This window comes from Phocoena phocoena, chromosome X, assembly GCF_963924675.1.
Source record: "Phocoena phocoena chromosome X, mPhoPho1.1, whole genome shotgun sequence".
Taxonomy (NCBI): Eukaryota; Metazoa; Chordata; class Mammalia; order Artiodactyla; family Phocoenidae; genus Phocoena; species Phocoena phocoena.
In genome coordinates this window covers 125,950,540-125,976,629 of record NC_089240.1, presented here as the reverse complement: position 1 = coordinate 125,976,629, position 26,090 = coordinate 125,950,540, and the positions used below count along the sequence as shown (strand labels likewise).

The 26,090-nt window shown below is 48.9% G+C and overlaps 1 protein-coding gene across 3 annotated transcripts in view; it reads right to left on the bottom strand.

The window, feature by feature from the left end:
• Positions 1–4,821: 4,821 nt before the first annotated feature.
• The window catches only part of MTMR1 (myotubularin related protein 1), a 68,525-nt gene continuing 47,256 nt past the window's right edge, over positions 4,822–26,090 (bottom strand). For all 3 annotated transcript variants that reach the window (XM_065900348.1, XM_065900347.1, XM_065900349.1), the window contains 4 exons: positions 18,701–18,793; positions 13,978–14,091; positions 10,124–10,300; positions 4,822–4,983 (listed from right to left, as the gene is read on the bottom strand). In XM_065900348.1, coding sequence (XP_065756420.1) covers positions 4,822–4,983; positions 10,124–10,300; positions 13,978–14,091; positions 18,701–18,793 — 546 coding nt within the window. The remainder of the gene's footprint in view (positions 4,984–10,123; positions 10,301–13,977; positions 14,092–18,700; positions 18,794–26,090) is intronic.

Below are 26,090 nucleotides of genomic sequence, written 5' to 3'. Positions count from 1 at the left end.
GCATGCCCGTTGGCTGCCTAAAGATGTACGTAGTGCGGAGGGGAGGGGAAAGGGACCTTGGCTTGGTGTGGGAGCTCACCTGACTCGGTGAGTCTCTAGTCACCCTGCCTGTCCTCTGACGGACAGCGCGTGGGGGCCCGCGGGCACCCACACCGGCGGCCGCCGTCGTGTTTGGCTGGAGCAGAGCTGCCTTCCTGGAACATTTGTCAGGCCCGCGTGTGGTCCTGATCCTGGGAGCGCTGCTGTCGGGCCGAGCTAGAGTCTAGAGCCACGTCTACGGATAACGAGTTTGCGGTGTCAGAGAGCACTTCTGGGAGCGTCGTGTGAGCCAGCAGGAAGGCGGGGTCCTGTTAATCCGGCTTCTCGCGCTGCAGGACTGCTGTGTCAGCCCCCCCACGTCCGCTAGGTTGGGATGAGGCGACTCCGACTTCTTAGGGAGACAGTTGACGTCTGAACAGACCCCGCAGCTTAGGTGGCCTCGTGTGTTCGTGTTATACGGGGCATGCCGTGGGGCCCCCGACACCCCCGCCTGCAGGCTCACGCCGGGCAGGCTGGATCGTGTGCGGCTCCCGGAAGTGAGCAGCAGAGGGGTCGCTGGTGAGGTCAGCCTGTCCCCAGGACCTCCCCGCCCTGCCCTCGTGGGACGGGCTGTTGTCAGCTTTGCCAGGCTCGTCCCTTCCAGCCTGGCCAGGGCTGATGTCCCCACCCCTCTGCTGCTGGGCTGGAGGCGGCCCTGAGGGACTTTAGGTGACAGCAAGCTATGAATGCAAAACAGGGTGACCTCAGGGCCCAGGGAGGGCCCGTGTCCTGAGTAACAGGAGTTGGGGAGGGATCAGGGCGGCCCTCGGAAGCTCATTGCGTTAGGAGGGCTGCTCACCAACGTTCCCAGGCATTTTAAAGAAGGGGACGAGGCAGCACTTGTGTGTGGTAAGATGCTTCTCTCCCAGCCACTGGGAAGTTTGGACATTTATAGAGAAGTCACAGTCACGGCAGTGACTAGGAAGTGACGTGGCCCGTGTGATTCTGGGCATGGCCAGGCACGGCACCCCTGGCGGGCCACCTCAGCTCTGCGGCGAGGCTCATCTGAGGTGAAGACCCTGAAATCCTATCTGTGATGTGAAGTCAGCGCCCTCTGCAAATCCATTTTCTCGGTAGCACTGACTTCGGTTAAGAGAGACCCATCACGCTCTTGTCTGTCTCGGTGCCCTCTGCGGCAAGCCCAGAGCCCAGCACCCAGCCCTGTGCCAGTGACCGGAGAGGCCTTGAAAGTCACTCACCCACCCACCCGTTTGCAGGGCTCACATCCTGGGGACGGGGTGTGGGGGGCCGACACTGGCTGATACCCGGGGGCTCTTGTAGCTGTGTCCACCTGGAGGCTGCATCGACCAGCTTGGGCCCGTCCCAGGTGGTAGTGGAGACAGTGAGTGAGCTAGAAAGGCCAGCTGACAGTATCTGATCACTGTCAGCTTAACTGGGGGCGGGGAGAGGGGGCTCAGTGTTTACAATAGCAACTCCGAGCCCCTGGGGGAAGGAGGCAGGGCAGCCTAGCCTGCTCGGGCACCCTCCCCCCGTGGCACCCAGAGAGCAGCGCCAGGCCCACTGCCTCGGCTGCTTGGGGTGGGGGCCACTACCAGTTCTCTGAGGAAGAAGAGGCTGACACTGACCTCAGGATCCCCGGTACTTTCTCTGTGCTCGTGTTTAATTGTGAATTGTAAGCTCTCTCGTGTTCGCATTAAACGAAAGGGAACCTGACGGATCCCTGTATTCTGACGGTGTGAAGGCACTCCCTTTGTTTGTTAAGCGATGCTGTTTTTTCCTAATTAATTATTATATGGAGGCGACCTCCTTCCCCTCCCCGCCAGCCAAGGGCCTTTCTCAAGAGGGTTAGGGCTCTTGCACTTCCCCTCTTGCTGTGCGGCTTCGTGTCGGGCTTCCCGGGGGCGGTCCCCTGCGTGGCACAGGGAGCTAAGGCCGTGCCCCACGTCACGGGGGTAGGGAGGGGGAGGGGCAGAGGCAGGCCCCCAACTCGCGACTCCTAAGCCCACTGCTCTGCCTTCTTCAAAGAAAGCCAGTAGCCGGGGTCGACTTGGGTGACGTGTGGCTGTCTGAGCCCGAGAAAGCGCAGCGGGGCCGGGGCCGGGGCCGCGCAAGCAGCGAGCTCTGCTGCGGACAAGGCGTGCGCTTGTCACACGGTGCGCCTTGCAAACTGGGAGCAGAGCGTGAGGAAGATGCGGGGCCGCTGGCTGGGCTTCACACTGCGGTGGGTGGCGCCTTCCTGCCAGAGCGGCCTTGTAGTAAAATAGCACCGAGTCCTCAAACCCAGCCCCCACGTGACTGCCGTGCAGAAGTTGCGGCCCTCCCGGCCTTGCCGCTCGGGCGTCGCTGCCGGGGCCCACGGCTGCAGTGACTGCCGCGTGGAGAAGGGACGGGACACCAGGCCTTAGAAGAAGGGTGGTCCGCAGGGGCTGGTGTGGTTTCGTCCAGGCCTCTCACAGCCCCGTAAAGGCCAGCATTCCCTCCGGAGACTCTGGGGCAGGGGGAGGGGGACCCCAGGGCTTCTCAGAAGTCTGTCCCACTTAAGATCTAGGACTCATGGGCTGGAAAGCTGGCCCTGCTTCCTCGGGGCCACACCTGCCTCTCAGGGGGTCCAGTCCTTTCCTCACATCTGCAGCATTTTCTCAAGGTTAAAGTGCAGGGGCGTTTCAGATTTAAAAGTCAGAATAGTTGCCCGTTTCAGCCAAAACACTCAGCCCTTATGATAAATTGCACTTACAACTTAGTAAATGAAGGAAATCACGTAAGGGTACTTCACATGTACTAACTGTGCTTGGCATGTAACATAATGACATGTATTGAACGCTTACTGATTTTCCACAAGGGAAAAATCACCAAAAGAAAACTTAAAAGGACAACAAAAAATGAGACCACAGAGCAAACATTACTTTAATTACAGATTGAAATACGGTGCATCCGATGACGCAAATACAATACTGCACCAGTCTTTAAAAACCTCAACCGTAAAGATCTTACATTCTAGTACACTTAAATAAAACCGAAAAAAGAAGTGCTTAGGTGACAAAACTGTACTTCAAGTTGTTTTAGAAACAGTCTTGTGCTAGGAACACACAAAGGAAAATGATCTGTTGTGCTGCTTTCAAACGGAATGGGAGCTTCTAGGGGTCCTCCTAGGGCCCAGGACGTTGACATTGGCAAGAACGACCCACTCGGCCTCTCTGGCTCTGTCAGAAGCATCCCCCAGTCCACACCAAGGTTGGCAGTCTTAGTGCAGCTGGGGATTATGTGATATTTCTGGGGAAAAAATGGGTCCCCATTTTTAAAAAATCAGTACGTCAATGTATAATCCAGTTTATCCCTTCGTAAATAAGGTTTCAGCTATGCGGGAAGCATGAATCAAAAGCTACGTCAATTAAAACACAGTTTAGAAGCAAATCCCCCAGATGATAAAAATGGAGAATTGATTTTAGGTTATCAAATTACCTCGAATAAATATTTGATACCTTATAGATACCAGATAATTTTCTACAAGAATCAGAAGGTTCCAAGTTGAAAAAACATCTACTCTCTAACTATTTGAGTGTAAAAAACCTTTAAGGATGATGTTTTCAAAAATCAGGTCCCTGTGTAGGGCTTTGGGTAGCATCCAGGAATTTGAAACCAACCAGATACTACAAGGCAGTGGCATGCAGGTCTGACCCGATGAGCTCCCCCCACTCAAAGGCAAGCTTAATTCCTGCAGCGCTGGGGTCCCGGGCGGGGCTGGCAGGCATGGGCGCGGCCCTGGGCACCAGGAGGAGGAGGGCGGGGCGCAAATGTGCAAGATTCTGCGCGACGCGCCACGCGGAGCAGCTCAGAGCTCTAGCTCTAGTGGATGGACCAGCTGACGGTCAATTAATTCCTGCCCAGACTGATGGAGTCCCAGAGCCCAGCCAGGGAGTGAAGGTGTGAGATGGGGAGGAGAGGCCCGAGCGGCTCTGAGATGAGGAAACGGAGGGAGGCGAGTGCTCTGCTTTCGGCATCCGAAATCACAGCACAGTTGTTGCTTTAAAACACCGACGTGCAGTGACGGGAATAAACCGCGTTGAAGGGATCTCGATAAAACGAGCACGATTATTTCAGACAGCAGATAACAGGCGAGAGCAGACCCGCTGTGACAGAGAGCTGTCAGCAGTGGGAAGTGGCAGGTCCCAGAGTCGGGTGAGGACAGAACACGTGGCCTTAAGTGGCCACATTCAAATTGTGCTTCAAATGTACCACGTAAAAGTTAGCATGAGCTTGGTTTGAAAATTCCTCACCCAGTCCCGTCAAGCAGATGCCTCCTTGGGTGACTAGTCTAAACATAAAAAAAGGACGTAGGAAAATAAAGGCATGTTTCTCTCTTTTAAAAATACCTTATATGTACACAGCAGGAAGTGGTACCGGAGGACCCCTGGCGCGAGGAGACCCTGGGGAAGAGGGTAACGGCCTGTCTTCCCCGGCACAGTTAACTGAGAAACCCTGGAGGGGAGCAGAGAGCAGGAAGGAGCCACGGGGCTGGCCACGGCCTCTAGGGGAGTGGGGTGGCTTTTAACGAGGATTCCCCACCTTGAGCCTGAGCCCTGCGTTCCGCTCGCTTGAGTGTCCCCCACTCGGCCCTGGAAAAGCGCTGGCAGGAGGGAAAAGGGTGTTGACGACACAACAGCACTTACGCTGTTCCCTAGCACACGGTCGGTCACTGGTGGAAAGCGCCGTCGAGAGGCGGCGGGCACGGGCCTTAATCGGACAAGTCGCAGGCGCCCCGCCCGGGCCGCAGGGACAGCGGCGTCAGACCGACGTGTGCACGGGCGTGACCGAGTGTGACGGCGAGGAGCCCCGCTCAGACGAGGCCGAGGCGCGTGCGGCCACCTCCCGCTGCAGGTCCTCCACCCGCTTCTGCAGCTCCGCGCGGACAGCCAGCAACTCCTTGAGGTTCTGGTGGATGGGCGTCTGCGGGCAGAGACACGGGTCAGCGCCGCCGCCGCTCCCCAGCCTGGTCCCTGCCTCCCGCCCCTCGCCCTCACCGCCGCGGGCACAGGGGCCCCTCCCCGCGAGCCGTGGCCTGGCCATCCTCCCCAGCGGGTGCTCCCAACGCGCGCCTCGGCTGAGGCCACCACCCAGCAGCATCGGTGGCCATGGCCCCGCACACCCCCTGCACCTCCGTTTCTGCATCTCCGTACGTCGCGCTGCTAACTGAAAACCCTTCTGTTAAACCGGCACCTCCAGCACCTCGCAGCCACGTGTCTTCATCAGCCAGGACGGGCGCGGGCAGAAGGCCCTGGAGGGGGCAGTGCGGGGGGAGGGGCCCGGGCCACTGGCTCCCATCCCTGTTCACAAAGCCTCTGCCGGCCACGCCAGCGCCGCCCCCCGCCCCGCCTCAGCCGATTCCTGCACCCGTCGATGCGCGGAGCAGAGAGATGCGAAGGGTGCTCCCGGGCCGTGGGGCCTCCCAGCCCGACTCTTCTGGCCACAGCACCCACTCCCTCCCGTGCTCAGCTCACAAGCTGCCCTGGGCACCTGCTGCGGCCCAGACAGCCCAGACCTGGCATTGCCCTCGTGGAGCGAAGCAGACAGGGGAGGGAAGTCGCCACCTGAGGGGCGGAGGGGGTATGGGGTGGGGTCTGGGGAGCTCCCCCTGCTTCCCCTCGGCCCCCGTCCAGCTTCTGCACAGCAGCCACCAGCCTGGGTCCTGAGCCCCAGCCAGGCTCCGAGACGCCACTGAACAGCCCCCGGTGGCTTCTTCCCACCGGCCTGAAGGTAAGATCCTGACCTTGGCTTCAAGGCCCTGTGTGGTCTAACCCCAGCCTGCCTCCCCTGGTCACCCCTCTCCAAGTCCTGCCTCTTCTCCCCTCCTGCATTCCCGAACATTCCAGGTTTTGGAAGATGCCACACATGTGCTGTCCCTTCTGCCTGGGGCACTATCCCCCGACCCTTTTCACTCACAGGCTGGGCTTCATCCTACAGGGACTGGCTGGAAGGGCACTTGCTCCGGGCGGGGGACTTTTGGAGACTCTGCACTCCTGCCACGCCTGCGTGTTTCATCCTGACCTCCCCACGAAGTCTGGGAGCCGTCCCATCAGGGGTGCCAGTGGTGACCACCCCAGTGCACAAAGAGGGAAGGCAGGAGACAGGTGAGAGAGAGACGAGACCTGAGAGCGAGTGACCAGAGAGGTGAGCACATGCGAGGGATGAGGGACAGAGGGACAGGGACGACAGAGTCGGACAAGGCAGGGGCGGCGGGGGGAGGCAGCCAGGTGTCTGCAACACACGAGGGTGCTCGGTAACCCACACAGAAGCGGCTCAGAACACACTCCTGACTGGCCCCGGGAAGGAGAGAGAAGGCGGCAGTGTGGGAGTCCGATGGCAAAGGCCCCCAGAACAAGGGAAGCTGCCTTGTTTGTTGCTGATTCCAGAGGCCGCTGGGAGGTGGAGAACAGCTCCCCTCTTAGCCTTGGACCTACTGGGTATTTTCTTGTTTTGTGGGACTTGATTCCAGTCGCTTTGCGATCAAGCTACCATTACTAACAGCCAGGCCCTGGGGTCAGAGAGAGGCGAGCCACGCGGGTAACACGCGACTTCACACCCACCCAGGCCCGAGACTCTCACCTTAGTCTCCACGCAGGCTTCGTTATCTTTTCTCACACGTTATCTTCACTTACAATAGACCAAAGGCATGCTTGTTTGAGAAAATGCCCGTCTCGGGGCCAGTCGCCCAGCGCTAGCATGTGTGACACAGAACGCCACAAGAGTCCCACACAGCCAGCCTCTGATGGAGGCGCGGGCGGCCCCCTCCAGGCAGCTATCCTAGCTCCTCCTCCTCAAAGAGGCCAGCCACCTTGTGTCCCTGCTTTTCTTTTCTGCCCCCCGCCTCTGCTCTGGCCAGCCCGGCTCTCTGCCCCATCACTGGACACCAGCCTTCATGCTGATCCCCTGGCCAGGCCCCGCTGCTGCCCTCCCCGTGCCCGTGCTGCGCTGCTACCGTGAGCTTCCTGCAACGCTGTGGTGGCCCACAGCCCCTGCGATCAAGGCCTCACTTGAAGATGCAGGGGGGACGCACAGAGCTAGACCACCCCCTGACCGCCCTCCAAGCACTGTGCCGGGCTCTGTAGGGATCCATTTGCCACTCGCACCCACGCGAGGTCTCAGAAGGCTGGGGACCTTCCCCGCAGCGGGCACTGACTCACCGCCAGGGTCGGGGTCTGGCCCTGGCCGGGGCGCCCGCCAGCCTCATCCCGGAGCAGCGATGCCTGCGCGTCTCGTGACCGTCCTGAGTGTGCTCAGATGAGCACGAATTCGTGTGCTTTCGAGAACAGAGGCGCATGCAGCATGCAGGCTTGAAGGAGTTGGGCCCTGTCCTCACCAAGTTCGTGACCAGCACAGGGCCACGCTGGTAGCGCCAGCAGAGGGAGGCGGGCGGCAGGAGACCTCCACAGGGAGAAGAGGCAGGACTTGGAGAGGGGTGACCAGGGGAGGCAGGCTGGGGTTAGACCACACAGGGCCTTGAAGCCAAGGTCAGGATCTTACCTTCAGGCCGGTGGGAAGAAGCCACCGGGGGCTGTTCAGTGGCGTCTCGGAGCCTGGCTGGGGCTCAGGACCCAGGCTGGTGCATTTCTAACAAACAACACAACACGTAGGAGAAGCTGCCAGAGGCCTGGGTGCCTAAGTGACTCAAGACTGGAAAGCAGCGCTCCAGGGGCCCTGGATTTGGCAGCCTAGGACCACGAGCCGGGTCAGGGCACCGGGTCAGGGCAGAGCACCGCTCCGGGAGCTCGCCTGGGGGTGATTCAGTCTCATCACAGCGCTTGTGTCAGGGGCCAGCCTTGCGGAATGCCAAATCTAAGAGGAGAGGGGAAAGGCGATGAACACCACCTTGTCCCCGTGGCCTGGAGAAGGGAATCCGGGAGCTGAGATGACAGACCCAGAGGCCTGGAGCGGGGGCAGGGCGGGTGACAGGAGGCCGCCAGGCACCAAAGGGGCCGTCGCAGGACTGACTTTGGCTGCACGACTCCAGAGTCACAAGGCAAGACATGTGGGTTACAAGAGGGAAGGGGACAGGTTTGGGGACCATGCTTGTGAGGTGGCCTTTTGAAGGCCACGGCCGATTCTTAACTGTCTGGTTCCATGGGAAAAGAGCCGAGACTGTGCCTCAGCTACTTCCGATGTTGTTCAATAAAGGGAACGTTTTACAACTCCTAAAAGAAGTTGGCATTTTTGCGACTCAAAACAAACACACATTACATCCAGAACCCTGGTGTTCGGTAGGTAGAAACGTGCTCTGGCCCTGCTGGCGCCCAGCATGTCTGCGCCGGTGGGGCCGTGCCCGCTGCCCTGGCCACTTCAACACGGGAAGCAAGCAGCTAGTGGCCCCATGCCCGCGTTAGACATTTGCCTCATATGCGGCGACAGAAGGGCCCTCAGAGTAAGTGCAGGGGCGGGTCAGGTCAGGGAAGGTTTCCTAAGAAAAGAAGGTTCTCTGAGCATCCCCTGTTGGCGTGGTGTGAGGCCGAGGGCAGGGAAGGCATTCTGAGGTCAGAGGGTTTGAGGGGCCCCTGGCGGGATGCGGCATCCATCTCAGGCCAGGAGACGGCCATAGGTGGGGGGCGACGGGAGGCCCGGTTCAGGGGCTGCTCCGGGAGAAGGACGAGTACTGTGCTGAACAGGCCCTGATTGATAGTGGCCTTCTGGAGAACAGTCCTCAGGTCTCCAGGGCAGCGCAGCCAACTCACCCAGAGGGTTAGAGGACAAAAGGGCTTCCGTAGCTGAAGCTTCGCGGAACTGGTGCATGGAGCAAGGAAGCAGAGTAAGGGAAAGAGGAGGCGAGTGGCGAGGCGAGGAGAGGGGAGTGGTGAGCTGTGCACAAGCGGGGAGTGGTGCCCCAGGCGGCAGGCTGCACTGTCAGGACGGAGCCCGAAGCCAAGGCTACAGCAAGCGAATTTCCAGCATGGAGGGAAGGTTAGTGAAGTGACGGCCTTGTCAACGTTCACATGCCATGCAACTGAGAGGGACATGAACAGTTCAGTCCTCCCCGCGGTTAGTGGGGCTTGGGGACTATTACAGGTGTCCCCCCTAAATTCATAAGTTGAAATTCCAACCCTCAGTACCAAAGAATGTGACCTTATTTGCAGAGAGAGTCTTTACAGAGGTAATGAAGTTAAAATGAGGTCAGTAGGGTGGCCCTAATCCAGTATGACTGGTGTCCCTATGAAAAGGGGAAATCTGGACACAGATACACATAGAGGGAAGATGATGTGAAAAGGCACAGGGAGCAGATGGCCGTCTACAGGCCAAGGAAAGAGGCCTGGAACGGATCCTGCCCTCACGGCCCCCAGAAGGAACCAACCCTGAGACACCTTGATTTTGGACTTCCGGGCTCCAGAACTGGGGGACAATACATTTCTGTTGTTTGACCCACCCAGTCTGTGGGACTTTGTCACGGCTGCCCAAGCAGGAGGAGACAGATGAAACATGCCTGGAGAGGCTCTGAAGGTGCAGAGCAAGAGGGAGGGATCAGGCAGGAGGGGGGCAGAGAGGAAAGACGTATCTGCACATCCGGGGCCAACAGAAGTGATGAGGTCAAACTGGGCCCTGGAGACGTGCTCCTGGTGCATGGCCAGTAAACCCGAAGATAATTCAACTTAAAAAAAAAAAAAAGCCCAGAACCCTCAGTAAAAAGCCCCATGTGCCCGTGGAGGTGAGGGCTGGCTGCCTTGTTCTCCTCAACCACACCCACCATGTCCCAGCCACCCAGCTGGAAGAGCTCAGCCACTGAACACCAAGGGCGACCACAGCTCGGTTGCCTGGCCCTGCTGTGCACTGTTCTGTAATATTTTTTCAGTCTCAGGAGATGCTACAGTGAAAAGGGAGGGGACGACCCCTTCCTCAAGGGGGTGCGTGCTCTGTGACTCGGCACGTGCCCTCTTTCTGTTGTGCTACCAGAGTCTATAAGCTGTGACCGAGAGTCATCGGAAGGACTGACAAATGCAGTAATTTACAACACTTCATCAGCTGTGTACCTTCACTTAATTCTACACCACCATCTTTCCTTGGGCAGAAAGATATGCTTTTTTGGAAAAGAAAAACAAAAAGATACCTGAGGCCTCATTCGTGGATTCCATCGCACGTAATAGTTTACCCATAATTCCAAATGACTCAGACTAGTAACAGGATATAGGACGTGGTTTTCATAATTCACAAAGAAGGGATTAGAAAACTCATCCAGCTGGCTATTGACATAAGACCACAGAGATATAGTCTTCGTATAGACATCCTGAAAAACAAAAAAAGGAACACACTGAAATAAATTCAACTTCACAGCCTCAAGAATGTGTACCACGTGGAGAAAAGGACTTGAATAATGAAGGGGGTTCGACTGATAAAAACCAGGAACATTTACTAAGTCCCACCCCATCCCTCTGCACACATGACCCAAAAACAGACTAGTTACTGTCCTAGAAAAACGTACTGCTGAGTTAGATGACATCTGGCGATTGTGCCTGTTTGAAGGCAGAATGAGAACCTTCTAACAATCCCAGGACGATGGGGCCCATATTTAACAAATACATTTTTTATTCTTTTTTGCACCTTGCTTGTGTGACCCTTAATATTAAGGACCATAGGTAGAATTTACAGATAAGATTCCTTTCACTGGAAAATCATGGCTATCTGGGGGAAAACCTGTGGGGTGGCAGGCTGAAGAAGCCTTATATAGAGAATATATCATTAAATTATAGATCCCCACCTCCCAATTTTACAGTACACTGTAACTTTGCATTGCTCATCGGAATGCAGGCACCCAAACCCACAGGCATGATGGGGCAGATCGACATTAAACGTGGATCAAGTACAAAGCCAAAGTGAGAAAACAGTGAGGCCAGGAGTGTTTTCCACCGTTTTGCTGCTCCCAAGCCAGCTGACTTCTCCCCAAGTTGTCTAGACACAAGAGATTAGGATCTCTTCATATTTTATATTTCATATTTACAAGAGAAACACCAGCAATAATTCAAGGGACCCCAGATAGCCAAAACAATCTTGGGAAAAAAGAACAAATTTGGAAGTCTCACACTTCCCAATTTCAAGACTTAACTACAAAGTTGCAGTAATCAATACAGGTGGTACTGGCATAGGATGGACAGACATAGACATACACATCAATGAAATAGAATAGAGTACAGAAATGAACCTTCACATTTATGGTCAACTGATTTTCAACAAGGATGCCAAGAAAACTCAATGGGAGAAAGACAATGTTTTCAACAAACAGTGCTGAGACAGCTAGATAACCACATGCAAAAAAATGAAGTTGAACCGTTACCTCACACCACATACAAAAAGTAACTCAAAATGGACAACAGGCCTAAACACAAGAGCTAAACTCTTAGAAGAAAACATAGGCTTAAACTTCCATGACCTTGAGTTAGGCAATGGCTTCTTAGATATGACAACAAAAGCACAAGCAACAATAAGAACAAAAAAAACCCAGACAACTTGGACTTCATCAAAATTAAAGACGTGTGTTTCAAATGACACCATCAAAGAAGTGAAAATACAGTGCACAGAATGGAAGAGAGTATTTGCAAATCGTATCTGATAAGGGATTTGCGTATGTAAAGAATACATAAGGAACTCTTTCACTCAATAATAACAAGATAACCCAAATAAAAATGGGCAAAGGATCGGAATAAACATTTGTCCACAGACATATACAGTTGGCCAATAAGCACCTGAAGAGATGCTCAGCATCATTAGTCATCAGAGAAATGCACACAAAAATCACAATGAAATACCACTTCACACCCAACTGGGATGGCTAGAATCAAAAAGATAAACAATAACAAGTGTCTACAAAGATGTGAAGAAAATGGGACCCTAAGACATTGCTGGTAAAAATGTTAAATGTTGCAACTGCTTTGGAAAACAGTCTGGTGGTTCCTCAAAGGGTTAAACATAGAGCTACCATATGAACCCAGCAATTCGACTCCTAGGTGTCTCCCCAAGAGAAGTGAAAGCATATGTCCTCACAAAACCTTGAACATGAATGTTCATAGCAGCAGTATTCATAAGAGCCCGAAGTAGAAACAACCCAAATGTCCATCTGCTGATGACTGGATAAACAAATTATGGTCTGTCCATACAATGGAATATTATTCCGTCATGAAAAAGGAACGACACACTGGTATATGCCAAACATGGATGAGCCTTGAAAACAGTATGCTTAGTGAAATCAGCCAGACACAAGAGGACAAATACTGTATGATTCTATTTATACAAAATGTCCAGAAGAGGTGAGTTCACAGAGACGGAAAGTAGATTAGTGGTTGCCGGGGGCTGGGCGGAGGGAGGAATCGGGAGTGACTGCTAACGGGTATGGGACTTCTTTTTGGGGTGATGAGAATTTTATGAAATTAGACGGTGGGGATGGTTGCACCCTGAATATACTAAAAACCACTGAACAGTCCACTTTAAAAGGGTTAATTGTATGGTATGTAAATTATATCTCAAGAGAACTGATTTTTTAGAGTACATTTTGATTAAAAAAAAAGATAAGACCATAAGGATTTAAATTCTACATATGAGCCATATTGTTCTGTTGACATTTTCTTTAAAAACAGCTTTACTGAGATAAGTCACATACCATAAAATCCACTCATTTAAATCCTTTTTCTTCATTAGGAGGTTAACAGGGCCCCATCACACTGGGCCCTCAGGAATGTGGACTTCACCCTGATCACAGTGGGAAGCCACAGGCAGGTTTCAAGCAGAGGAGAGCCACGTGACCAGTCTGAAGTTTGGGAGCGCTGCCCTGGTCGCTATGCTTGGATTCACTGGAGGTCAGAAATGCTCGTTTCTGGGCAGCTGCCTTAGTTCCAGATGCAAGACTGCGGGCTGGGTAGGCTTCAACTAGGCTTGTCGTGGTGGAGTAGTGAGGGGTGGCCAGATTGCAAATCCATCCTGGGACAGGGCTGGCAGTACTCACTGAGGGACTGAACGTGGCAGCTGAGGTGAGGGCGAGGGAGGGATTGAAGATGGCCCCTATGTATGTGGCCTTAGCATCTAGATGGGCAGAGGTGCCACCGAGTGGGATGCAAAAGGGTGAGGGAGGAAGAGGAAAACAGCATTTGGATCCCCAAGACAGATGAAGCTACCTGGAGAGAGAACAAGAAGAGGACCTGGGCCCGGGCGACTCCAAGTTTAGAGATGGGTTAAAAGGAAACAGACTGAGCAGGGAAAGCCAGCGAGGTGGGGGAGAACCAGAGAGGGCATAGGGTGAGGGAGTGGTCAGCTGTGCGCTGAGAGAGAGGGAGGCGGGCTCTGGGGGCCTGCCGTTTTCTCCTAAGTTCTCGAATGTTCTAGCACACTAAACCCGCTGGCAGAAGTCCTTTTCTGTGAACCAGAGGACACTCTTTAAGCTGCCTTCTCCCAATGCTTCCTCACTTTTGATCATTTCTGTCTTTTATCCCAAAGTGAGGAGAAAAGGAAGAGGTAAATCTAACAGAGAAGCTTGGTAACTGCTCCTTTATCAGCTTGATGGAAACGAAGTTGAGCTTGCTACCTCGGGAGAGGTTTGGGCTCATCTACAGACTTCCTTGTCCACGGTCTCCCAGTACCCTTCTGCCCAAGAGCACAGAGAAAGACGAGCAGCATCACAGCATTTGGAGATTAGGGGGTCCAGAGTCTAGTCCTGACACTAGAGACCTCAGGGAGCTGTGGGCTCCCTGGGCCCCCGCACCCGTAAAGGAAGGGGCTTTCGTCAACTCAGCTGGAAGATTAGACACATGCGCTGGGGCTGGTGAACCCTGGGAGGGCATTTCGTGCAACCCCTCCATTTACAGACAGCAGCAGGGTGAGACCCAAGTCCCCTCTCCATTTCAGTCCCCCTTCTGCAGTGGCACTTAATGGGAAAGGCACTCGAGCAATCAGGAAAGCCAGAGGATATAATACACTTACCTCTTTCAGTCGCTGCTGTTCACAGTTGCACAAGAAAGTCCCAAAGAGACAGCTATAAAGGTGATCCAAAATTGTAATCAAGAATAGTTCATTAAACTCGAATGCTGAAGGAAACTTAAATGGAGAGAGAAATAAGGTTTAGTTTTAAAGTTCAATTTCTAAAACAAATTGGTACTAAGTTTTTTGTGAAAGACAGCTAAGCTACAACTTGGAATATAGTCAAAGATTAAAAGGAAAACTGAGGCCACGTAGAACTTAATTGTCTCTAGGTTCCGGGCCAAGCTTATAGATCTGGCTGAGAAACAACCTGAAGCAACAAAAACTGTTGTACTTTTCAGTGCCTAAGAAAGCTTATGGAGCTTCCACTTCTCGCCACGATGACAGAACAGCCTGCATTCATCCTTGTGCCAGAAACAACTAGAGAGCTGGACAAAATATATGACCCAGCTGTTTGCAGACACTGGCAACAGCCAGGAGCACAGGACTGTGATAACCACACCCCGCCCCAGCTCAGAATGGAAGCCAATGAGACAAGTCCTACTATTGTCCCAGCTTCCCTTGTGGAAGCACATTCTGAGTCACAGAGAAGGGAGGGGGATTCCCAGGTAAGTGACTGAAGAAGAAATAGAAAGTCCTTTTCTATTAAACAAACAACTCGAAATTAAAAGCCTTCCCACAGAGACAACTCCATGGACATACATCCCCAGATTCTTACCAATATGTAAGCACACTGAACCTGGCAATATACAATGTAAAAGGGGTAACACCACATGGCCAAGTGGGGTTTGTCTCGGGAATGCAAGGCTGCTTTAAGATTTGAAGATCAAGGTTACCAAAAACAAAAAAAAACTATTATTGTAATTCGCTATATTGACAGAATAAGGAGGAAAACCACATGATCCTCTCAATTGCTGTTTCAGGTAATTCTTAATGGGGCTAGCAGAATTCCAGCAAAGAATTACCATTGCCGTGAGTTTCTAGCCAGTAGCTGACATTTAGTAGCCATGACAGAGACGATCTGGAAATGATGACAGTGATCCTAGCAGCAGGCATGTACTGGGAGCCTACCATGTACCAGAATTCTAATGTAAAAACATAGTGAAATATTCATCACCTATTCAATGAAGCAAAGGCAATTAGAACAAGACCAAATAGAATTACCCATCATATTTTTGTGCATCAGTGTACTTTAAAGATCTATTCCCTAATCAGAGATGTTTGCAGACTGTCACAACTAATTCTGTCATCTCTAGAGTGACAACCAGAGTCACTGATGGAAAGTTTATTTTTTAAGCTTATCTTTATTACTTTACTAGACCAGAGACAAGCTTCTCAATTCGAAACAATGGTCAATGCAGGACTGTCCAAACTCCATCTGAAATTGTTATTTTCCTCACCAGGCTATGACATTAGCCAACCTAAGGAATTCTGCTCAGCTGCCCTAGATTAAGATTTGCCTCTGTCTACCTTAAGGACTGCTCTCAGAGAAACACATAACTTTTTTTTTAATCTTGTTCTTAGATGAACTAAATCAATGGTGAACCAAATCAATGATGAACTAAATCAACTAAATCTGGCCAAGTACATTATGTCAATTTTTTCTAGTATTTTTCTATGCAGCTTAGTCATGCTCTATTTATAAGTTATTGGCACCAAGAAATTTATGAATTTTAAGCAAAAATATAACAGTTACATATATACTGAAGCAATTAAATAAAGGATAGAAATGGAAGGTCTGTATTTCATTTTCAAATGTTTAAAAATATACATTTATCAACAGGACAGCAAAGCTTCTATTGACATATTTTTGAAGTCATGAGTCTTTAGTCCTAACCCTGAGCCCGCATTCTGGATCTGCGAGCTTGGTTGGGCAGGCCGTGGAGGGGGGCATCGCCACTGACTACAAGCCTTACTCCGGCCAAGTGGGTAGCAGGTATGGGAGGTCAGGGTGGGCGAGGCTCAGCCCAAGCCGGTTGGCACCCGAAACACGGGGACACAAAGGCTCCATCTATTCATGTTAGGTCAGGACTGCTATTCGCATCCGAAGGGCAGTGTGGTGTTAAACTCAGTTCAGGAAACATTTCATCAGAGGAAGTAGCAACCGCTAGATACAAATACAAGATTAAGCTTCTGTGATTCACAGTTTCTTTTAGCCTTTTCTCCTGGAAACTATACCATATACTTTAAAAAGTGTGGTCTCAAAAACCCCATAGAAATCCATAATGAAATTCTGCACCTCTTGATGGACAAAAACATCAACTATTAAACCGATCCAAAAGGGTAAAAAGTCTGTTTAAACTGGGGTTATTGCAGAATGTCTTTGAGACTCTTCTCTGGAGTCCTTCAATGACTTTTTCCCAGTTCCTTTGACATCAATTTGTGCACACAGACTAGTTCATTTCATTGAGATGTCTAACAACGTTACACTGACTTAGCTTATTTGATTTAGCAGTAGGAAACCTAAAAATAAGTTAATCTTGTCACATTACTGCATCTTTTCTGACAAGCTACATATCTCATTCACTTGTAACTTAATTCATAGTTAGACTGATTACCGGCGTGTCTCCTAATGCATTAACAATGGTATTTTAAAAGAAATTAATTATACACATTTCATGGACAGAATCTTAAAGCTTGTGAGAGGCATCTGAAACCTAACCCAAACCCCTCATTTTCTTTCTTAAAAATCAAACATTACAAAAATTATATAAATTAGACATGAAAATAGACACTAAGCAATATGAAGAATGGAAGTCAGTTTGAAGATGTTACGCACACGCACGCGCACACGCACGCACACACACACGCACTTTAGGCAGTTGGGAGGAATAAGCTACTTCACATCCACAAAAATGGTGCTTATCCCTTCAGAAGCATCAGAATTATTTTCTGTGCTCAGCCTTTTTATGTAATTTTTCTGAAATGTATTTCATACCTTCCTGTCTTAACCTGAATGTAACCATCGTTTAATTTTGTTACTGGCTTGGAATCAATACAAATTGCGAGTACACGGCACTACAAAACAGTAAGACTTGAGGCCAGGGTCCGTGCCTTTTGAGTATGTGTTTGCTGTTCCCTGTAACTCATACCATCGGGTGCCCGCCGCTGAGACCACCCCTCCTCTACCCCCACCCCTCTACCTAACTGGCTGCTTTGAATCAGCCGTGAACTACGCACTCAGATTGGGCAAGAGCCCAATCAGCTTGGGGAAGCTAGGTCTAAAAGTGCGAGGAAGTTCTAAGGGAGGGCCTGAGGACTCTGTGAAATGTACTTTGGTTGCTTAGAACCCCAGGCCAGCCCAATTATTTTCTAATTTCTGAAGGCATATCTATCTATCCTCTCATGATCCTTCCTACTCCAGTGTGATCTGTGGACCAGTAGCACAGCCTGGGAGCTTGTTAGAAATGCAGACTCTCAGGCTCTGCCCCAGACCCGTGAATCAGAACTGCATTTTGACAAGATCCCCAGGGTATCTGTGTGCACAGTCAAGTTTAAGCAGCACCCCAGTAGAGCAGAATCCCTGGAGGGCTTGTGAAACAGAGTGCTGCCCCCCATCCAGGGTCAGCAGGTCTGGGGCGGGGCCTGAGAACCTGCATCTCTCGGTTCCAGGGAGGCTGAGGCTACTGGCCCCAGGACTGCACTGGGAACCACTTGTCTGGATCACTTGTCCTGTAACTCATTTTCATATCAGAACCACCTGGGGAGCTTTTAAGACCTACACACACCTGGGCCTCTCCCCAGGCCCACAGGAAGAAGGGTGTCCAGGGGCAGGGCCCAAGCAGGCGCATCTTTAACATGATACGGTCCCCTTCGTGTGCCCGAGGCAGTCAAGGCCAGACCTCCAGGTCAACAGGGAGGAGAGGGCCCAGGCCATGCTTTTCTATCTTGCTTTTTCTGCCTCTCCCTCGCCTCTGTCCCTCTCACTGTATCTCTGCCTCTATTTTGGTTTCCCTCCTGTCTCTGGTCCCTCTGGCTGTCTCCGGCACTCTGGCTTGTTCTCTGGCTCTGATTCCAGGTCCATTTGCATGGCACAATGTCCTATCATGAGGGTAAGACCCCAAACTTGGGTTTCGACGCTGGAGATGAGGGAAGAAACAGCACGTGCCTTCTGGCCTGCTGACCACCGGGCCGACTAGCTTAGGGAAGGGAGACCCCTGCGTGGCCACCTGGCTTACCAGGGCCCCACGCACTGCTGGGTAAGAAACGACAAGACACTCAGCAGCTTTGTGTCTGCCACCGGTCCTGGGACAGTCCTTTTCCTCCTCACCTTGGGGTGGGAGGGGCTGGGGCCTGGGGTGGGGCGTAGAGGGTCCTGGATTCCCTGGTCTCCACCCACTTTGTTCAGTCACATCCCCATTTCTAACTCCTGGGAATCTTCCAGTACCTGCCCAGCAGCGGGCTGTGCTTGCTTACCCTGACAGAGAGAGGGCAAGTGAAAGAAAGAGAAGGACTGAGGGGCAGGGTTTGCACAGCTGCCGGACAGCATGACGGACAAAAACCGCTTGCAGGAGAAAAGCACCTTTAGGTGTGAAGTTGGTTGTTTCCAATTTTCTGCTTATATTTCTAAGTAATTAGAATCAAACTGAGTTAAATAACAGAAGGGGTCATATTTAACACACATAATCTTCACTTTGAACGAACCTGAAATTAAAGTTTGTCTTCAACTTTAAGATATGCTTAGACCAGACTATAAAGGTCAGAAATAAGACTTGAAATCTCTCACCTGTCTTGTCATTTGCCAAACACAGTCAATAAACTGAAGAAATATAGGGGATCGGTCAGCATCTGCATGGTTGTCATTGCCATGGCCCACTCGCTGAAAACAATCAAGAGGTTAAACATTTTAATGTATGCCATGGTCCTCTCAAAAGTCACTTTAAATTGCCTGGTGGCAAGAAGCATGTCTCATTTATATGTCCCAAGGCCTCACAGAATTCCAGGCACATAAAAGGCACTCAAAAACATTCACTGCATTGAACCGACTGCCATTACTCTTAGGAAACAAAATTTCAGCGTCCTGTTTTTACACGTTGATTGCTTTATAAGTGCCCTTTAGTGTAGTGGAGATGGAGAAGTCATAAGCAAAAGGCCAGCCGACCTTTCAGTCCACCCCAGCCACCACGCCAAGTGCTTGGTGTCAATGTGGGACCAGCAATTAGCAGCTCACAAAGCACATGACGACTGCCGTTTTCTCCACAAGTGTAGTTTTTTGCCCCCATTTTTCAGAAATGTCAGGAAGTCCGAGAATCAAAACAACAATTAACAGTTCACAAGTTTTAGCCAATTCTGCATGACTCAGAGAACCTCAAAGCCTCACTGTTGAAATGGTAATGGGGAGTCTTCAAGGCAGTTTGGGATTGTATCTCCAGGTTTTCTTCCAGTTTTAAGACATAACTGATATCCAGTATTGTATATCATACCTTTTGATATTTTACAAGCTGTTAATAGATTCACATTAAAAGGTAAAAGATAATTTCAAACACATAAACAGGACTGACAAAGACACTGAAAATGTCAAGTTAAAAACAGCTCACGAGTGAGCATTCTAACAAAAACTTGGAGTAATCTGATGCCTAAGCAAAAGGATGAAAAGGAAAGTTATGAAGATACAAGGCGATCACCACATGGGAAAATCAAGAAATACTGGGCCTATGAAATCGCCACCAAGAAAGACAGAAAAAGAAATAAATGATCAAGTCAACATGAACCCCTCAGAGGAACAGTATACTGCCTTCTTTTTTTTAAAAAACATTTAATTGTAGTGAAATATACATATCAAATTTACCAGCATAACCATTTTAAGTGTATAGCTCAGTGGCATTAAGTACATTCACACTGTTGTACAAGCATCACCAGCATCCGTCTCTAGAACTTCCCAAACTGAAAGAGTAACTCCCTATTCCCCTCCGCCAGCCCCTGGACCCCCTCATCCTCCTTTGTCTCTACAGATTCGACTGCTCTAGATACTTCATACACGTGGAATCATGCAGTTTATCTGTCCTTTTGCAACTGGCTTCTTTCATTTAGCATAACGTCCTCTTAATTCATCCGTGTTGTAGCAGGTGTCAGAATCTTCTTCCCTTTGAAAGCTGAATGACATCCCACTGTATGGGTAGACCACAGTCTATTTACCCATTCACCTGTTGATGGACACTGGGTTACTTCCACCTTTGGGCTACTGTGAGTCATGCTGCTATGAACATGGGTGTGCAAGTAAGTGTCTGAATCCCTGTTTTTGGGGTATATACTCAGAAGCAGAATTGCTGGATCGTATGGTAGTTCTATTTTTAAGTTTTTGAGGCACTGCCATACTGTTTTCCAGAGTGGCTGCATGCATTGCATTACTTCTGTACTTCTATATAAAATAATTTGTGGAACCTACTCCTCAGTATTTAAGGCACCAGGGGAAGTTTTGCACTGACAGTTTACAACTTAAGATTCATTCTTTCTTTTAATAGAGACGCACTGAACTCTTACGGTGCGTGCAAGGCGTCCCCCACCCAGCCCTCAGGATTTCTGGTGGTTTCATGGGGTCCAGTGGAGGCCAGGCCCCTGGCTAGGAACCTGGGGTACACTATACATGAGACCCAGCATCTGTGCTCAATGAATAATTCACTTGTGGTTTAGTCGCAGGAGAAGACCTGTAAACAACAGAGGCGATAGAGTGCGCCGGGGCTTCCTAGTCTGAGACACATGTGGTGGGGCTGCAAAGGAACAAGCAGCCATCCCAGGACGGTCTAGAGGAGGAAGCTAGGCGGGAAAGTCACGAGTCACAGTCATGGAGGAGGTCTTACTTGAGAGAACTTGAAGGGCCAGGAGGAACTTGCTTCTGGCTGGCCAGGGATAGATTCTATGAGAAGCAGTGGGGAGGCTCAGGGGGTGGGGGGTTGGTGGCGGCCACCAGGGGTGCCATAAGTAGCAGGGCACGGTTGAGGCAAGGCGAGAGAGGTGAGACGAGGTTGGAAAGGTGGGCCAGGGCCAGATCACTAAGGGCCCCAAACGTGGCGCTGAGGAGTTTGCCCACAACCCAGTAGGCCGTGGGCAGACTCAGAGGGGTTTGTGCTGGGGAGAGTCAGCACCAGATCTGCTTTATGTAATGCCCCATCTGCTACAGTGGGGACAGTGGGTTGGAAGGAGACAGGGAGACTGCCACAATAGTCCCGAGGGAGCTGGCCAGGCCTGAACTAAGGGGGATGGAGTGGCAATGGGGAGGAGATGACAGATTTGAAATACATGCATTTAAAATCATGGGACTGGCTGAGATCAGTAAGGGATGAAGCATACAGAAAGAAAAGAAACGATGTGAGGACTGAGCCCTAGGGCACCCCAACATTAAGAAGTTGGGGAGAGTGAAGCCTCATGAGCAGTGGACTAAATCCCCACAGTCAACCTGATGTGCCTGCATCTGTGGAGTACATGAAGAGACGACGGATCATCCCAAATTGAGGCGGTGGGGTTTACTGTGTGCGACTGACTGGTTCCTGATTTTTATGTTTATCTTAGTGCAGTTTTTAGCACTTGAGATCATTGGTGGATTTGTTTATTGGTTTGGCTGCTCTCTTCTCTTTTTTTATTACTTAAAATTTATTTTATTTTAATAATTATTTTATTTTGTTTCTTTTAATTTTTAAATTTCTTTCTTTCTTTTTTTTCTCCCTTTTCTTCTGAGCCGTGTGGCTGACAGGGTCTTGGTGTTCTGGCCGGCTGTCAGGACTGGGCCTCTGAGGTGGGAGAGCCAAGTTCAGGACACTGGACCACCAGAGACCTCCTGGACCCACGTAACATCAATCGGCGAGAGGTCTCCCAGAGATCTCCGTCTCAACGCTAAGACCCAGCTCCACTCAACGGCCAGCAAGCTCCAGTGCTGGACACCCTATGTCAAACAACTAGCAAGACAGGAACACAACCCCACCCATTAGCAGAGAGGCGGCCTAAAATCATACTAACTTCACAGACACCCCAAAACACACTACTGGACATGGCCCTGCCCACCAGAAAGACAAGATCCAGCCCCAGTCACCAGAACACAGGCACAGTCCCCTCCACCAGGAAGCCTACACAAGCCCCTGAAGCAACCTTAGCCACAGGGGGCAGTCAGCAGAAACAACGGGAACTACAAACCTGTAGCCTGCAAAAGGAGACCCCAAACACAGTAAGTTAAACAAAATGAGAAGACAGAGAAATACACAGCAGATGAAGGAGCAAGGTAGAAACCCACCAGATCAAATAAATGAAGAGGAAATAGGCACCCTACCTGAAAAAGAATTCAGAATAATGATAGTAAAGATGATCCCAAATCTTGAAAATAGAATGGAGAAAATATAAGAAACGTTTAACAAGGACCTAGAAGAACTAAAGAGCAAACAAACAATGATGAAAACATAATAAATGAAATTAAAAATTCTCTAGAAGGAATCAATAGCAGAATTAATGAGGCAGAAGAACAGACGAGAGACCTGGAAGATAAAATAGCGGAAATCACTACTGCAGAGCAGAATAAAGAAAAAAGAATGAAAAGAATTGAGGACAGTCTCAGACACCTCTAGGACAATATTAAATGTACCAACATTCGAAATATAGGGGTCCCAGAAGAAGAAGAGAAAAAGAAAGGGTCTGAGAAAATATTTGAGGAGATTATAGCTGAAAACTTCCCTAACGTGGGAAAGGAGATAGTCAGTCAAGTCCAGGAAGTGCAGAGGGTCCCAAACAGGAAAAATCCAAGGAGAAACACTCCAAGAAACATATTAATCAAACTATCAAAACTTAAATACAAAGAAAAAATATTAAAAGCAGCAAGGGAAAAGCAACAAATAACATTCAAGGGAATCCCCATAAGGTTAACAGCTGATCTTTCAGCAGAAACTCTACAAACCTGAAGGGAGTGGCAGGACATATTTAAAGTGATGAAAGGGAAAAACCTACAACCAAGATTACTCTACCCAGCAAGGATCTCATTCAGATTCGATGGAGAAATTAAAACCTTTACAGACAAGCAAAAGCTAAGAGAACTCAGCACCACCAAACCAGCTTTACAATGAATGCCAAAGGAATTTCTCTAGGCAGGAAACACAAGAGAAGGAAAAGGCCTACAATAACAAACCCAAAACAATTAAGGAAATGGTAACATGAACATACATATCGATAATTACCTTAAATGTAAATGGATTAAATGTTCCCACCAAAAGACACAGACTGGCTGAATGGATACAAAAACAAGACCCATATATATGCTGTCTACAAGAGACCCACTTCAGACCTAGGGACACACACACACCGAAAGTGAGGGAATGGAAAAAGATATTCCATGAAAATGGAAATCAAAAGGAAGTTGGAGTAGCAATTCTCATATCAGACAAAATAGACTTTAAAATAAAGACTATTACAAGAGACAAAGAAGGACACTACATAATGATCAAGGGATCAATCCAAGAAGAAGATATTACAATTGTAAATATTTACGCAGCCAACGTAGGAGCACCTCAATACATAAGGCAAATGCTAACAGCCACAAAAGGGGAAATCAACAATAACACAATAATAGTAGAGGGCTTTAACACCCCACTTTCACCAATGGACAGATCATCCAAAATGAAAACAAATAAGGAAACACAAGCTTTAAATGACACATTAAACAAAATGGACTTAATTGATATTTATAGCACATTCTATCCAAAAACAACAGAATACACTTTCTTCTCAAGTGCTCATAGAACATTCTCAAGGATAGATCATATCTTGGGACACAAATCAAGCCTTGGTAAATTTAAGAAAACTGAAATCGTATCAAGTATCTTTTCCAACCACAACGCTATAAGGCTAGATAACAATTCCAGGAAAAAACTGTAAAAAATACAAACACATGGAGACTAAACAATACGCTACTAAATAACCAAGAGATCACTGAAGAAATCAAAGAGGAAATCAAAAAATACCTAGAAACAAATGACAAAGAAAACAAGACGACCGAAAACCTATGGGACGCAGCAAAAGCACTTCTAAGAGGGAGGTTTATAGCTATACAATCCTACCTCAAGACACAAGAAACATCTCAAATAAACAACCTAACCTCGCACCTAAAGCAATTAGAGAAAGAAGAACAAAAAAACCCCAAAGTTAGCAGAAGGAAAGAAATCATAAAGATCAGATCAGAAATAAATGAAAAAGAAATGAAGGAAACAATAGCAAAGATCAATAAAAATAAAAGCTGGTTCTTTGAGAAGATAAACAAAATTGATAAACCATCAGCCAGACTCATCAAGAAAAAAAGGGAGAAGACTCAAATCAATAGAATTAGAAATGAAAAAGGAGAAGGAACAACTGACACTGCAGAAAGGATCATGAGAGACCACTACAAGCAACTATATGCCAATAAAATGGACAACCTGGAAGAAATGGAAAAATTCTTAGAAATTGATTATACTCCCCAAAGCAACCTTTCCAGACTGAACCAGGAATAAACAGAAAATATAAACAGACCAATCACAAGCACTGAAATTGAAACTGTGATTGAAAATCTTCCAACAAACAAAAGCCCAGGACCAGATGGCTTCACAGGTGAATACTGTGAAACATTTAGAGAAGAGCTAATACTTACCCTTCTCAAACTCTTCCAAAATATAGCAGAGGGAGGAACACTCCCAAACTCATTCTACAAGGCCACCATCACCCTGATACCAAAATCAGACAAAGATATCACAAAAAAGAAGACTACAGGCCAATATCACTGATGAACACAGATGCAAAAATCCTCAACAAAATACTAGCAAACAGAATCCAACAGCACATTAAAAGGATCATACACCATGATCAAGTGGGGTTTATCCCAGGAATGCAAGGATTCTTCAATATATGCAAATCAATCAATGTGATACACCATATTAACAAACTGAAGGAGAAAAACCATATGATCATCTCAACAGATGCAGAAAAAGCTTTCAACAAAATTCAACACCTATGCATGATAAAAACTCTCCAGAAAGTAGACACAGAAGGAACTCACCTCAACATAATAAAGGCCATATATGACAAACCCACAGCCAACATCATCCTCAGTGGTGAAAAACTGAAACCATTTCCACTAAGATCAGGAACAAGACAAGGTTGCCCACTCTCACCACTGTTATTCAACATACTTTTGGAAGTTTTAGCCACAGCAATCAGAGGAGAAAAAGAAATAAATGGAATCCAAATCAGAGAAGAAAAGTAAGACTGTCACTGTTTGCAGATGACATGATACTATACATAGAGAATCCTAAAGATGCTACCAGAATACTACTAGAGCTAATCAATGAATTTGGTAAAGTAGCAGGATACAAAATTAATGCACAGAAAGCTCTTGCATTCCTATACACTAATGATGAAAATCTGAAAGAGAAATTAAGGAAACACTCCCATTTACTACTGCAACAGAAAGAATAAAATACCTAGGAATAAACCTACCTAAGGAGACAAAAGACCTGTATGTAGAAAACGATAAGACACTGATGAAAGAAATTAAAGACGATACAAACAGATGGAGAGATATTCCATGTTCTTGGATTGGAAGAATCAACACTGTGAAATTGATTATACTCCCCAAAGCAACCTACTTTGATTGAGGTTCAATGCACTCCCTATCAAATTACCAGTGTGGGCTTCCCTGGTGGTACAGCGGTTAAGAATATGCCTGCCAATGCAGGGAACACGGGTTTGAGCCCTGGTCTGGGAAGATCCTACATGCCGCGGAGCAACTAAGCCTGTACGCCACAACTACTGAGCCTGCACTCTAGAGCCTGTGAGCCAGAACTACTGAGGCCCATGCATCTAGAGCCCATGCTCTGCAGCAAGAGAAGCCACCGCAATGAGAAGCCTGCGAACCACAACCAACAGTAGCCCCCATTCACCACAACTAGAGAAAGCCCGTGAGCAGCAACAAAGACCCAGTGCAGCCAAATATAAATAAATAAAATAAATAAATTTGTTTTTAAAAAAAAAACCTACCAACGGCATTTTTCACAGAACTAGAACAAAAAATTTCACAATTTATATGGAAACACAAAAGACCCCGAATAGCCAAAGCAATCTTGAGAAAGAAAAATGGAGCTGGAGGAATCAGGCTCCCTGACTTCAGACTA